The sequence below is a fragment of the Chinchilla lanigera genome, unplaced genomic scaffold, assembly GCF_000276665.1.
Source record: "Chinchilla lanigera isolate Chin_1 unplaced genomic scaffold, ChiLan1.0 scaffold00019, whole genome shotgun sequence".
Taxonomy (NCBI): Eukaryota; Metazoa; Chordata; class Mammalia; order Rodentia; family Chinchillidae; genus Chinchilla; species Chinchilla lanigera.
Window position 1 is genome coordinate 11,857,482 of NW_004955420.1, and position 12,729 is coordinate 11,870,210.

The following is a 12,729-nucleotide window of genomic DNA, read 5'->3' on the forward strand; positions in this document are numbered from 1 at the left end:
AATGCCTCTCTGCGCCTATTGGGCACATGCGCTTTGGTCTGGCCCGCTCTTCCCTGGCCTTGAGCCCCCACCGCCGGCCCAGGATCTCTGTGCCCAGCGGGACCCACTGAGCCTCGACTCTCCCTCTCTCTCCAGGTCCTGCCTGGCTTCTTTCGGCCCCAAGCTGCCTGCGTCACAGGGCGCACAGCTTCTCCTCTCAGCCCTGTGTTCTTCGGGTCTGCTTCGCCCCGGCTCGTCCCCAACTCGGCTATCTTCGTCAAGACTCGAGCCCCTTCGCCCTCGATCGTCCTTCTCCGGCCGGCCGGGGCTCGTCCTGTGGGCGCGTCCCCCACGCGCGGGTCCAGGAAGCCCAAGTCGGGTCCTCTTCGGTTTCCCTCCCTCCGTCACTCCTCCGGTCACTCCGCCCTCCGGTCTTCCCACCCCCAGGTTCGGGTCCCTCTGCCCTTCGTGGGCCACCTTCGGTCCCTCCGACTCTCCTCGGTTCTCTTTCCCAGGCTTCGAGCCGTTAGTTTCTCCATGGATCCCTCTGCCCGTCCGTGAGACCCAGCCATGCAGCCTCGGGTCTCGCTGCGGCTCGCCGGTCTCTCTAGGGAGCGTCCTGCGGTCCCTAGCCGGCTCCTCGGTGGCTCCGACCTCGCTCGTATCCCTCCGTACCTCCTCGGTTCACTCCGTTTGACCTCGGGTCCTTTCGTTTCTCCTCGGGTCATTGAATTCCCCTGGTTCGGTTGTCTCCGCCCCTCCCCGGGGCCTTCCGCGCCCCTTCGTGTCCCTACCGCGCCTCCTCGGCTCCTTCCGTTTAGCCTCGGTCCACTCCGCCAGGCCTCGGGTTCCTTCGTTTCCCTAGGCAACCTCCCATCCATACGGGGTTCCCTACCAGCTTTAGATCTGTCTCTCTTTGAGTCCCTCTGCACCCCTTCTGCCTCTTCGGGACCCTGCACTCCTCACGGTTATCGCCGCCAGCCCCTCCCGGGTTCCACCTTCAGGCCTGGGGTCCCTGCAGTTCCTTCTCCTGGCTCTTGGTGGAGCTGGTTCTCATCCAACGCTTAGCCCTAAGATGTGGAAGGGCCCTTTCCCCCCAATTCTGCCCATTGTGTCACCTTGTTGAACTGAAACTAAAAATTTGCCGGCGGAGAAAGGGGAAAAGGATGGGTGGTTTACTTTTTTTTTGTAAGGGATGAAGTGGGGAATCATTCAGGCAGTGGATGCCCTCGGGCCCTGCTCGGATCCCTCCGCATCTCCAGGGTCCTCCCTTCCTGGCCTCAGGTCTCTTCCTCTCATTTCCCTTCCTTACTTTTTGTTCCATTTTTGGGTTTGTTTTTTGAGATATGGTCTCACTGTGTAGTTCAGGCTACATAGTGTATCTTTAAGGCCCTTAAGGGTTTCTTCTCTCTTCCTCCTCCTCCTCCTCCTCATTCTTTCTGGAGTTTTCAGGAACAGAAAAAGGCTCTGTAACCTTGAGTAACTCTGTCTCCAGAAGCTGCAGGGTTTTTAAAGTGCAATTTTAAAATTACCATTTTCCTTGTCTCCTTTCTGTTTTTATTTATTCTATCCTACATTGCCGTGAGTTCCAGGCCAGCCTGAGCTACATAAACACAACCCTGTCAAAAAAAGACAAGAAAGGAGACTATTATTACATAAGAAAAAAGGAGAGAGGATTGTAGGTGCAGGTAATAGCACGGATGAATATGAGCAAAATATATGATACACATTAACCCCTGTTCCCCCGAATTTGTGAAACTGGGTAGGGCAGGACAAGAGACATCATGAGTGGGAGTGAAAATGATCAAGCAAGTGCAGATATCTAAATTACAGAAAATAATGAAAAAGCATAACAATAATAATGAAAAAGCTCTTGATGGTCCCAGGAAAATACGGCAAGCGGATTTAGAAAACAAGAGACGAAAGCTGAGGTCAGGTAGAGCCCTCTTTCGGGTGGGAGAAAAGGAACTGAACAACAGTAGGGGCATTTATTTATACTCTTGATAAAGTTAGTATCAGGAGACAGGGTTGCCTAGCAACTAACGACTGGAATTGTCTCAGACAAGATGTTTTTCTCAGGTCCGAAGTATTTCCCGCTTCAGCTGCTCCCTACAATAAGGTAGACAAATAAATGCTGACCTACAAACACATGCAAAGAGGATCCCGGCAATTTTATAATAGGAAAAATTTAGAAAATTGAATATTCCTTGGTAGAGAAGTAAATGATGCTAGTCTGTACAAAAGAACACTAAGATAATTAAAAATGATGTTTTATGCACACAATTATCAGGAAAACATATCCTTTATACAGCTGTTGAAAAAGCAAAAAGATACAAATGGGATGTCATGTGTGGCCCCATTATATAGCTGTGTGCTTCTTATATATATATTTTTTTTGAGACAGGGTCTTGCTATGCAGTTCATCTGGCCTTAAACTCACTATGTATCCCAAGCTAGCCTCCAACTCACAGTGATCCTTCCGCCTCAACCTTCCAAGTGCTGGGATTACAGATGTGCACCACCATGCTCCAATATGCTTCATTTCCAAAGAAAAATAAATACTCAGATCTCCAACTGAGATATCAGCTTGCTTCACTTTAGAAATATCATCCCCTTGGCAGAGACGAAATTTCCAAATTTATTCCAGGTAGAATGTCTTACCCAAGTCTTCTGGAATTAAGTCCTAAGTCATAAATACATTTACTTCGGGATACCTAATCAGGAAGCATGTCAGGTTGGTGGCCTAACACCCACCCCATACACACACCATCTAATCCTGTGGATGGTTGTAAGGGTTGCGATGGTATGATATGCTTTTGTGGCCCTCTGTGGGGGCACTCACCTGTAATCCCAGCATCCTGGAGGCCTTCAAGTTCAAGGCCAGCCTATACATCAAGACCCTGTCTCAGAAAACAAACAACAACAAAAACAAAACAAAACAAAACAAAACAAAAACCAATAGACCTTTGTGTTCCTGGCTTATGTTGTCTTTGATTAACTTTGAATGCATTTCTCCCTATGTTGGGGAAGCATAACTAGAAATATTACTAGTTATTACTAAATAATACTAGAGATAATTCCTATTTTTGCAGTAAAACCTGCCTACAATGGAAGAATAAAATCCTATCTCTAATGAGGGAACATGACAGTTTTCCTGAAAGTGAACGAATACCTTTGTCCAGTATGGAAATATGTGTTGTTTGTTGTTGATTTTTCAATTTAAGGGAAATACCTCAAGGAAACTTGAAGGGGAAAGAGAATAATTTCTGGGAAGAAGCAACTTTTCAGTTTTTGTATTTTAATACCGTTGGCACTAAGCCATTTGGTTTCTTTTCCAGGCCAATGTCTTCCCAGGGCCTTAAAAATCTGTTCTTATCAGTGTAATAAATGACACTAGAAATACTTGGGGGAAAAAAAGGTAGTTAGAACCCTTCCTCAGACTAAATATCAAAATGCATTCCTGCTGCATTAAAGAGTAAAATACAGGTAAATAATTGTAATGGAAATAATGTAAATGTTCTTTATAGTGGAGTGATTAAATAAATAATGCTGTATCCCTCGGAGTACCAGGAAATCATCACAAACTAGCAGTCCAAGTTCACTGATCTGGAAAGATACACTTGAGCCTGTAAGTAATAAATACAAAATACCAGATAATGTGGACTGTAGTCCCTATTTTCTTTATTGCTGCGAACCCAGGGCCTTGCTCCCACTAGGCAAGTGTAATCAGGATCCCGGCCTTTCCAGGTTCTTTTTGTCCTTGAACAAAGAAGTGGGCAAGAAAATGCCCAAAAGGCAGCGAGGACTTACTTTTATTAAGGTATTAAATGTAGGAAAAGAGGCACACTCTGCAGAGGATGGGCCACTGAAGGGGCTTACAGTGGGGCCACAAGGTTAACAGCAACCATCTTTTATGTCCCCCATTCTGACATCCATCTAGACTGTTCTATCAAAAACCTCGATTTTGTGCCAGACTTGAAGACAGCACTTTGATTGGTCTCAGGTACGGGTGTGTGGGGCTTGGATCTTCATGATTGACGGGTTCCGCACACGGCTGGCCACACCATCACATTCGGCTGCACCAGGGCTCGCCTTTGAGCTCCTGCACCAGCCTGTTTTATCTGGAATGTGCTCCACCAATCTTGTTTGCGTCTATGGATAGCGGTGGACTTGCACCAGACAGAAAAAAATCCCACTAGGTTCTCAGGAGGCCAGAACGGTGGGCCAGGGGAAGTGACCACTGTCATTACTTTATATAATGCTTTTAATTACTTCTATTATTTATATTCAGTATTTTCCAAAGAAAAAAGCTAACCCCTTCTTTCTTTCCTTTTGTGGTGCTAAAGATTGAACCCTGGCCTGGATGTTGCTGAGCTACATCCCCACCCCCACCATTTTTTAAAACCTTTTCATTTTGAGATAGGGCTTTGCTAAATTACTAAGTTGCCCAAGCTGGGCTCAAATTTGGGTTCTTCCTGCCTCAACCTCAAGGGTAGCTGGGATTCCAGGTGTGTGCCACCTTGCTCAGGTCCAAACTGATTTAGTGTATGTGGCACTGAAGCAAACACATCAAAGTGGATTTAAATAAATCCTTCCATTTCAAAAAACAAACTAGAGGGTTCTGAACAAAAGACCGTATGTGAAAGCCTCCCTAAACGTTCAGGGGCCACCCCAAGAGCTCGTGTAAACAAGGTCATATGTGAGCTGTAGGTAGCTTTATCTTCAGTGTGCTGAGGAAATACTGGACTTACTCAACTACATTAATTTGTTGTATATAGTTTTTTTTTTTTTTAAATTTTTTTTTTGAGACAGCGTCTCCCTATATAGTTCAAGCTGGCCTTGAGCTCACTTTGTAGCCCAGGCTGGTCTCAAACTTGCAACGAACCTCCTGCCTCAGCCTCCCGAGGGCTGGGATTACAGGTATGTGCCACCACGCCTGGCTTAATTGTTTTTTTTGGAGACAGGGTCTCACTATGTGGTACAGACTGGCCTTGAATTCACAGCGATCCTCCTGCCTCAGCATCCCGAGTGCTAGGATTACAGGCATACACTATGAATGGCTATTGTATAGTTTTAAGTACTTACATAGAACATTTAGAACTCTTCAAAAATCTCAATGTTATGAAATTCCCACTAAAAAAATTGAGCTGTTATGTCTGGCCAGTTTCCTGAGCTTGGCTCCTGTCACGGGCAGGCTGGCTCTAAGTGAAGCTGGAAACGTGTGTCCCTGGGGACACCCTCTTATGCACCCGGATCACTGACTCCAGCCAGTCTGTTGGGGGTCACCCTGTAGAATGTGGAGCGTGGATGTGCGGAGTTGAGGACACGCTGTCCTGTGCTGGTTCTTTCTGCTCAGCCCTGGGACAGCGCCCCCTGTTGCTTTACACCAGCTCTGCTCCACTCTGTAGATGGACAGTTTAACTCATGTTTAAGGAAAAAATTTCATTACATTTCATAATAAACCCATCTTCCTCACACAGAGTGCATGACTATGTTCTTTTTGTTTGGGGATTTTTTTTTTTGTCTTTTTGAGACAGGGTCTCACTGTGCAGTTCAGGCTGGCCTTGAGCTCACTTTGTAGCCCAGGCTGGCCTCAAACTCACAGCGATCCTCCTGCCTCAGCCTCTCCAGTGCTGGGCTTACAGGCGCACACCACCACGCCTGGCTTCATGACTATGTTCTGTTCCTCAAGCTGATTTTTAAAAATGGATAGGATTAAAGACAAGATGCAAATTAGTTTCCATTTTTATTAAAGCTGTGTATTTCTAAGGAATGTATTACACTTGGAGTTCAATACCATAAATAAGGAATAATTCTCAAATCTTCTATTTGACTTATTAAAAATGTAAACATAAAATAATTCACTGCTCCCTCCCTGACCCTATTATGTATATGTATCTAGAAACTTCCTGTTGGGTGAGACCTCTCTTCGCAATGAGAAGCAGCTTCCCTGAAAACTTAGTCCACTGGGCTGCGAGGTCATGGCAGGAGTGACAGATGCCGCTGACAGACCGGCTGTGACCCTCCTCCTCCTCCTGAGCTACGCAGCCGCCCTGGGAGTTGGGCTCTTCTCTGTCCCTTTGGTGACCAAGGAGCACAGGACGCTGTGATGAGAGCCACATGCAAGCAGGCAGGGTCTGGGAGCTGTCGGGTGGGGGTCAGGCACGGACATCAGAGCCGGGAGGGTTCCCGGGGTCCCCTCGCTGTGTCTCGGGTGATCAGGGAACAGAACAGCGGTAACGCTGGGAATGCTTTCTATGCCTACTGATGCCTAAAGACCGAACCCTCAGAAAACTGTTCCCACCTCCAATAGTGACAAACTCCAAGGCAACACACGAGGGAAACCAAGGTTAAGCAGGGCTTACATATAACATTTTTACAGTGTCTGCTTCGTCTTCACAAGGAGTAAGCATCCTATGGAAAAATGTACGGGTTACGATTTTAGAAATAAGCCAGGAAAAAGGCCGCTTTCCCGGAGCAAAGCAGGATTTACACGAAGCCCGCCCGACTGCTCACCAGCCCCAGGCCGTGACCTGTCTTTGGCTTCTTCCTGTGAATCCTGTTCTGGAAAACCTGTGACAAACTCACCGGATACTTCTGATAACTGAGACCTTAAAACAATCCAAATGAACCTAAGCTGGAACTGAAAACCGAGGTAGTCTGTACCAGCACCAGCAGTCTCCTTCCCCAGGTCAGCCAATCACCTTTCTTCCCTGTCCGCGTCCCTTCCACACACTGCAGCCCGCGTGCTCTCGCGCAGGGAACTGGGCCGGTCTCTGCTGACACGGAAGGCTGGCCTGACAGAGCACTGATGCCGGGGCACTTCAGATTCTTCATTCACAACTGAATTTTACACCAATAATTCTACACTGAAATCTCAGATTTTATTAAAATTTTTTTTGTTTGTTTGAGAGAAGGTTACTGTGTAGTTCAGGCTGGCCTTAAACTTACTGTGTAGCCCAGGCTGCATGAGAACTCACAGTGGATCCTCCTGCCTCAGCCTCCTGAGCGTTGCGGTTACAAGCGTGTGCCACCATGCCTGGTTTGAAATCTCAGATTAGAAGCCTCTGCTTCATTTTCGTATTCTAAGTGACTCAGACGTGCCTCTTACTGTTTGTTACCACTCAGCATCTTGCTGGGCGCACGGTACAAAATCCCACGCAGCCTCACCCGAGCCTTACTAACAGGAGACAGGCGCTGCTGCGGTGAGGGCTTTGGGAGCTCCTGGGTCCTTGAAATCGAGTTTCACGTGCAGAGAGAACTCTGGGCCGCCAGATCCCAACCTTAATAAATATATGTACAAAAAAAGTCGTCTATAGTATTTTCTCCAAAGTCATTAGTGCAAATATATCAATAAAAAATAAAGCAAAAATATATTTCAAGTATAAAAAGCACCATGCTTGGAAACACTACCTCAGAGGTGTCACCGCACTGCAGCCACAGCACAGCCGGGCCTGTTGCGGCCCGTCTCCACGCCGTAGGAACCCAGGCCATTTTGGGTGCGTTCTTAAATGCAACTTTGGGAGATGATTTGTGATTGTTAACAGGCATGGAAGCTGAGATTACGTTTCTTCAAAACTCTGCCTTCATTCTCTGAACTTGCACAATTTAAAGTCCGCACTGCGCAGGCAAAACCTGAGCACCAGCCTGGGGATCGCTGCCACCCTGCAGCCCGGTGATTACAGAGCCGGCGCCTCGCCAGACGCTCACTTCTGCCTGGTACCGCACGCAACACATTTTAGATGTATGCTTTTTTTTTGAGACAGGGTTCTGCTCTATAACTCAGGCTGACCTTGAACTCACTATATAGTCTAGGCTGGCCTTGAACTAGCAATAATCCTCCTGCCTCAGCCTTCCAGAGTGCTGGGATTACAGGTGTATGCAACCACACCTGGTCTAAATGTATGCATTTTTAAAAATGACTTTATTTTATGCTGGGGCTGCTATCTGGCTCTAATGTCATGTAGCCAGTTGGAATTACGCCCTAGCAAGAAATATGCTGCTTTGCTCGCTTAGCACATTTTTTTTTTCTTTTAGCAATACTGTGGATTGAATCCATAGCCTCACCTATGGCAAGCATGCGCTATACCACTGAGCTACATCCTCAGTCTCCCACCTACTACTTTGTAATTCTTTTTGAGACAGAGTCTTGCTAAATTCCCCATATTGGTCTTGAACTTGTGATCCTCCTGCCTCAGCCTCCCAAGTAACTGGGATTATAGGACTAAACCACCACTCCTGGGTAATAACTTAACTGGAGTACTTCAGAGCTACATGCTGAGTGGGTTGTTTATAATGCCACAGAGATTCACTAGCTTTTGTGGGGGAAAAGAGAGCAGCACCCATCATTAAAGACATTCAGAATAGCCAAGTGTGATGGCATGTGCCTGTAATCCTAGCACTCTTGGTCGCTGAGGCAGGAGGATTGCAAGCTCAAGCCCAACCTGGGTAAATGAGCAACTTAGTGAGACTATCTCACAATAGAAAATGTGAAAAGGGCTGAGGATGTAACTCAGTGAGAAAGCCCTGGGTTCAGTCTTCAGTACCACCACCACCACAATCAGCATCATCATCACTGTCATCATCGGAGTAAAATGATTAAATGGGGCAGGTGAGCTCTGGTACCGCAAGGGAACTGCCTCGCCGAGTCTGCGTGGTAAGTGCAGAGCCGAACATAGGAGGGAACAGACACGGAGTGAAGGCGATCTTCCAGCTTCTGTGGCCTGAGCCCTGGGTAAGGCGGTGAGTGGACCCTACAGGGTGGGGCCTACACAAGGCCTACACTTGGCCATTAGTAAACACCTCACATCATCTTGTTTGACCCGGTTTCCTTATCTGTAAAAGAATTTTCAGTTATTAGAAGTCCTTCTGTAATAATTTCTTAGCCCACCTGAAAACAATTCCGCGTCTGTCTATACCAGGGCTTCTTTTCATCTACACTGGACAAAATGGAATACAGTAGTTCTGTTTGCATTGGATTCCAGCTGTCACAGCTATTATTTGAAAAAATAACATTTTCTTGTTTGCACATCTTCCACTTTCTCAGGGCAGCATATTTCACGCTCTCTGCTTCCGGGGGTTTCCCAGTCACCGTTAAACTAATGGCGACGGCAGGTGGATGCTGAGCTCTGCGGGTGGTGAGGATGGAGGCTACGCACACAGCAGCGCCGCAGGCAGAAAAGGCAGGCCTGGTTGATGCGCAGGATTTGGCAAGAGCGAGCGGAAAACTTTGAACAACATGATGGGAACAATGATTTAGGTGTACCTCATACACCACTGCATTTAAAATAGGTGTAACAGTGTTGCAGAAATCCCAATTGAATTATTTTCTGTAAATCTAATTTATACTTCTGAGGACAAGTTGCACAAGTTATAATTTTGTTTTGTTCTGTTTTGTTTTGTTTTGTTTGAGACAGGGTCTTGCTAGATAGTTCAGGCTGGCCTCAAACTCACCTCAGCCTCCCGAATGCTGGGATTACAAGTGTGCACCACCACACCTGGCTTGTTTTGTTTGTCGAGTCAGGATCTAGCTGTGTAGTTCAGGCTGACCTTGAACTCACTATGGAGCCCAGGCTGGTCCTCAACTTGAGGTGATCCTCCTGCCTCAGCCTCCCGAGTGCTAGGATCACAGGTATGCACCAGCATACCTACCTCAGAGATTATAATCTTGCAAGAATTAGGTGCCATCCATGTTCTGTAGTGTCAATGACGAGCTTTCCCATCATTTCAGGTTAGGAGAGAAGCTGAGGTATGTGAGTACTCTGAAAATCCCACCGATGTCCCGCTTTTGCAGTACAGCAGGGAGACTGCACGTCCTGAAAACGGAGTAACTCGGTGACGGTTTCCTTCTCCTCCTCCGAGTGCTGAGGCTCAGCGGCCGGTCAGTGACTGCCGTGCAGCTCTGCTCCAGTGTCTGATTCTGGCTGCCGTCATCTGCACGGCTGGCACTCGCCCAGGTGTGTGCTCTGTCCACAGCAGTGCGACACGCCGGGGGTCCTCCCTTCCTAGTGCCACACGCACAGCAGGACTCCAGCCAGCACAGGAAGCAGGTTGCCCAGCAGCAGCCAGAGGGTGGCCACCAAGCTGGAGGAGCGGGAGCAGAGATCTAGGGTGGGAAAGAGCGGGGTGACTATTGGCAGATGCTTCCGTGATGAAATCACAGCAGCCGCACACGGACAGGTGAGGAGCGGGGACAGAGTCCGATAAAGAGATGCTTCAAGGCCCTGAGTTCAATCCCCGTACCAACAAAAAAAACCAGGGTGACTCACTGAGACCAGGACACAAAAAGGTTTTGTGTATTATGGAAACAAGATACACAGAGGAAGAGAAGATGTACCCTCCGTGTCAAGGTTCCAAAACAGCACCCGTGAAAAGACAGACGTGTCTTAGGGTGGAATCCAGCGAGGCTGCAGCGACACAGAGACGCAGATCCTGACGAGGGAGGGGGCGCTCTCTGCTTTTACCCCGCTTGCCCCTGGCATGTGGAGTAACCACGTAACTTATCTCCAAACCAGCGCATTTTGAGATCACAAAGAAGCAATATTCATAATTACACTTGCACAAGAGGCATGAGGACCATTTCAACAAACCAGGACATGTGGTTCCTTTTTGCTAAATACACACTGGCTTGATGTGGTGGTACACACTTACAATCCTAGCCCTTAGCAGGCTGAGGCAGGAGGATCGTCGTGAGTCTGAGGCCAGGCTGGCTACACAGCAAGACCCCGTCTCAAAAAACCCAAATAAATAAATATTCATCATCAATGATTTTGATCAAAGTTTGATTTGGAAAACACTGGAAGGTTCCATGGGCTTTGGGCACAAGGAAGGTATTTTAATTTAGCCATGAGATGTTTTCATTTCCCTTAAAAAATTCTCATGGAAATACTTTTTTTGAAGACAAGATCTGGCTATATAGTCCAGGATGGCCTTGAACTCACAGTGATCCTCCTGCTTCAGGCTGCGATTACAAATATGCGCCACCATACCCAGCTGGAAATACTTTTATAGCAATGAGTAAAGGCCAACTTGGCCTTATAGGTGAGTTGTCCCTTTTAATATGTGAACGGTGAAGATCCTAGGTGGAGAATTTCAAGTTGTCACCAGCACATCCATAATTCAAGTGGGGATAAAGGAAGCTGAAATAAGTAACTGTGGGTTGTGTGGGTTGACAGGAGAACTGTGAGTTACATGGGAGTTCTCTGTTTTCATCTTTGGTTTCTGAGACTGGGTCTCACTATGTAGTTCAGGCTGTCCTTGAACTTGCAGTGACCCTGCTGCCTCAGCCTCCCAAGTGCCATAGCTACTCTCTAAAAAGGGCTCCCTTGTTAGTCAATCTTGACTCAAGCTTTAGCGGAACTAATGGGACCTTAATAGGTCGTTGATGGAATAACAACATATGAAATTACTTACATCAGTATTTATTGACTTTGCCAGGCGTGGTGGCGCATACCTGTAATCCCAGCACTCTGGAGGCTAAAGAGGAAGGCCAGCCTGGGCTACATAGTGAGACCCTGTCTCAAAAAACAAATAAATAGAGGCTGGGGATTTAGCTCAGCGGCACAGCGCCTGCCTGGCAAGCAAAAGGTCGTGAGTTCGATTCCCGGTACCCGAGGGGAAAAAAAAAAAAAACAAATAAACAAAAAAACAACTGCCATGTAACTCGTACTTCTCCTATCAATCATGCCTGGCTTCATACAAATGTATTTAAAGTATCAAATAGTTTTACAATTTGGCAGGTAATAAAAACTGTATTATAGAGAAACAATTTACCTAAAAGAGCACACGTAAATTCTGTTGTAGTCCCTGGTGCATGGTTTAGCATGTGTACAGTGCTTGGAAATCACAGACTCACAAATGTGAGAGTTCACCATATTTTGGGATTTCGACAGTGATGCTTACAAAGTTTTGCACATTTCTCAAAACTGTGTTAATGACTTGGAGGTTATAAATCTCTTTAGCATGCTTCCTGACAGAGCTGGTATATTAAAATAAAAAGTAGAAATTTTTTAAAAATCAGAAAAAAATAAAATTAAAATAAATCACATCACAGCAGAGCCAGGTGTGGTGGCACACACCTGTAATCCCTGAGGACTTCTTTATTTATTTATTTGGGTTTTCGGAGACAGGGTCTGGCTGTGTAGCCCAGGCTGGCCTCAAATTCATGATGATCCTCCTACTTCAGCCTGCTAAGTGCTAGGATTATAAGTGTGTACCACTCAGGAGGCTGGAGCAGGAAAACTGCCAAGACTTGAGGCCAGGATGAGTCACATAGTGAGTTCAAAGCCAGCCTGGATCACATAGCAAGACCCAGTCCCCAAGTTTCAGGACAAAAAATAAACTAAGTCACAGCAAAAGAGGCTCATGAAGGTGGTCCATGATGAGAAAGCGGGATGGGAAGCAGGGCGACAGGAGCCAGCTGGCTGAGGGGCTCTGGTTCGCAGTCCCCCGCCAGCCCCCTCCAGCAGATCCAGTTGTGTCTCATCTTCCAGGGCGGGAACCTCACCCTCTCACAGCCCATGGAGCCTGGCTTCCTCCTCCTCCACATTCTCCAATTTCCTTCCCAACTATCCTAGGGGCCACAATTCCTGCTTATCTCTGACTCTTTCTTTTCTCTTCCTCCCCTCCTCTTCCCCACCTCCTCCTCCACTCCCTCACTCTCCCCTGCTTCCTTCTTCAGCAGTACTGAGGATTAAACCAAGCACTCTACCTCTGAGCTGAGATATATCCACAGCTTATATATACATATAT

At 47.0% G+C, this 12,729-nt stretch overlaps 1 protein-coding gene across 1 annotated transcript in view; it reads right to left on the reverse strand.

Annotated features, from left to right (window-relative positions):
- Positions 1 to 9,552: 9,552 nt before the first annotated feature.
- Positions 9,553 to 12,729, reverse strand: part of Lmln (leishmanolysin-like (metallopeptidase M8 family)) — a gene marked incomplete in the record, with an annotated part of 86,270 nt that continues 83,093 nt past the window's right edge. Inside the window, 1 exon segment of the mRNA XM_013513591.1 lies at positions 9,553 to 10,084. Coding sequence (XP_013369045.1) covers positions 9,984 to 10,084 — 101 coding nt within the window.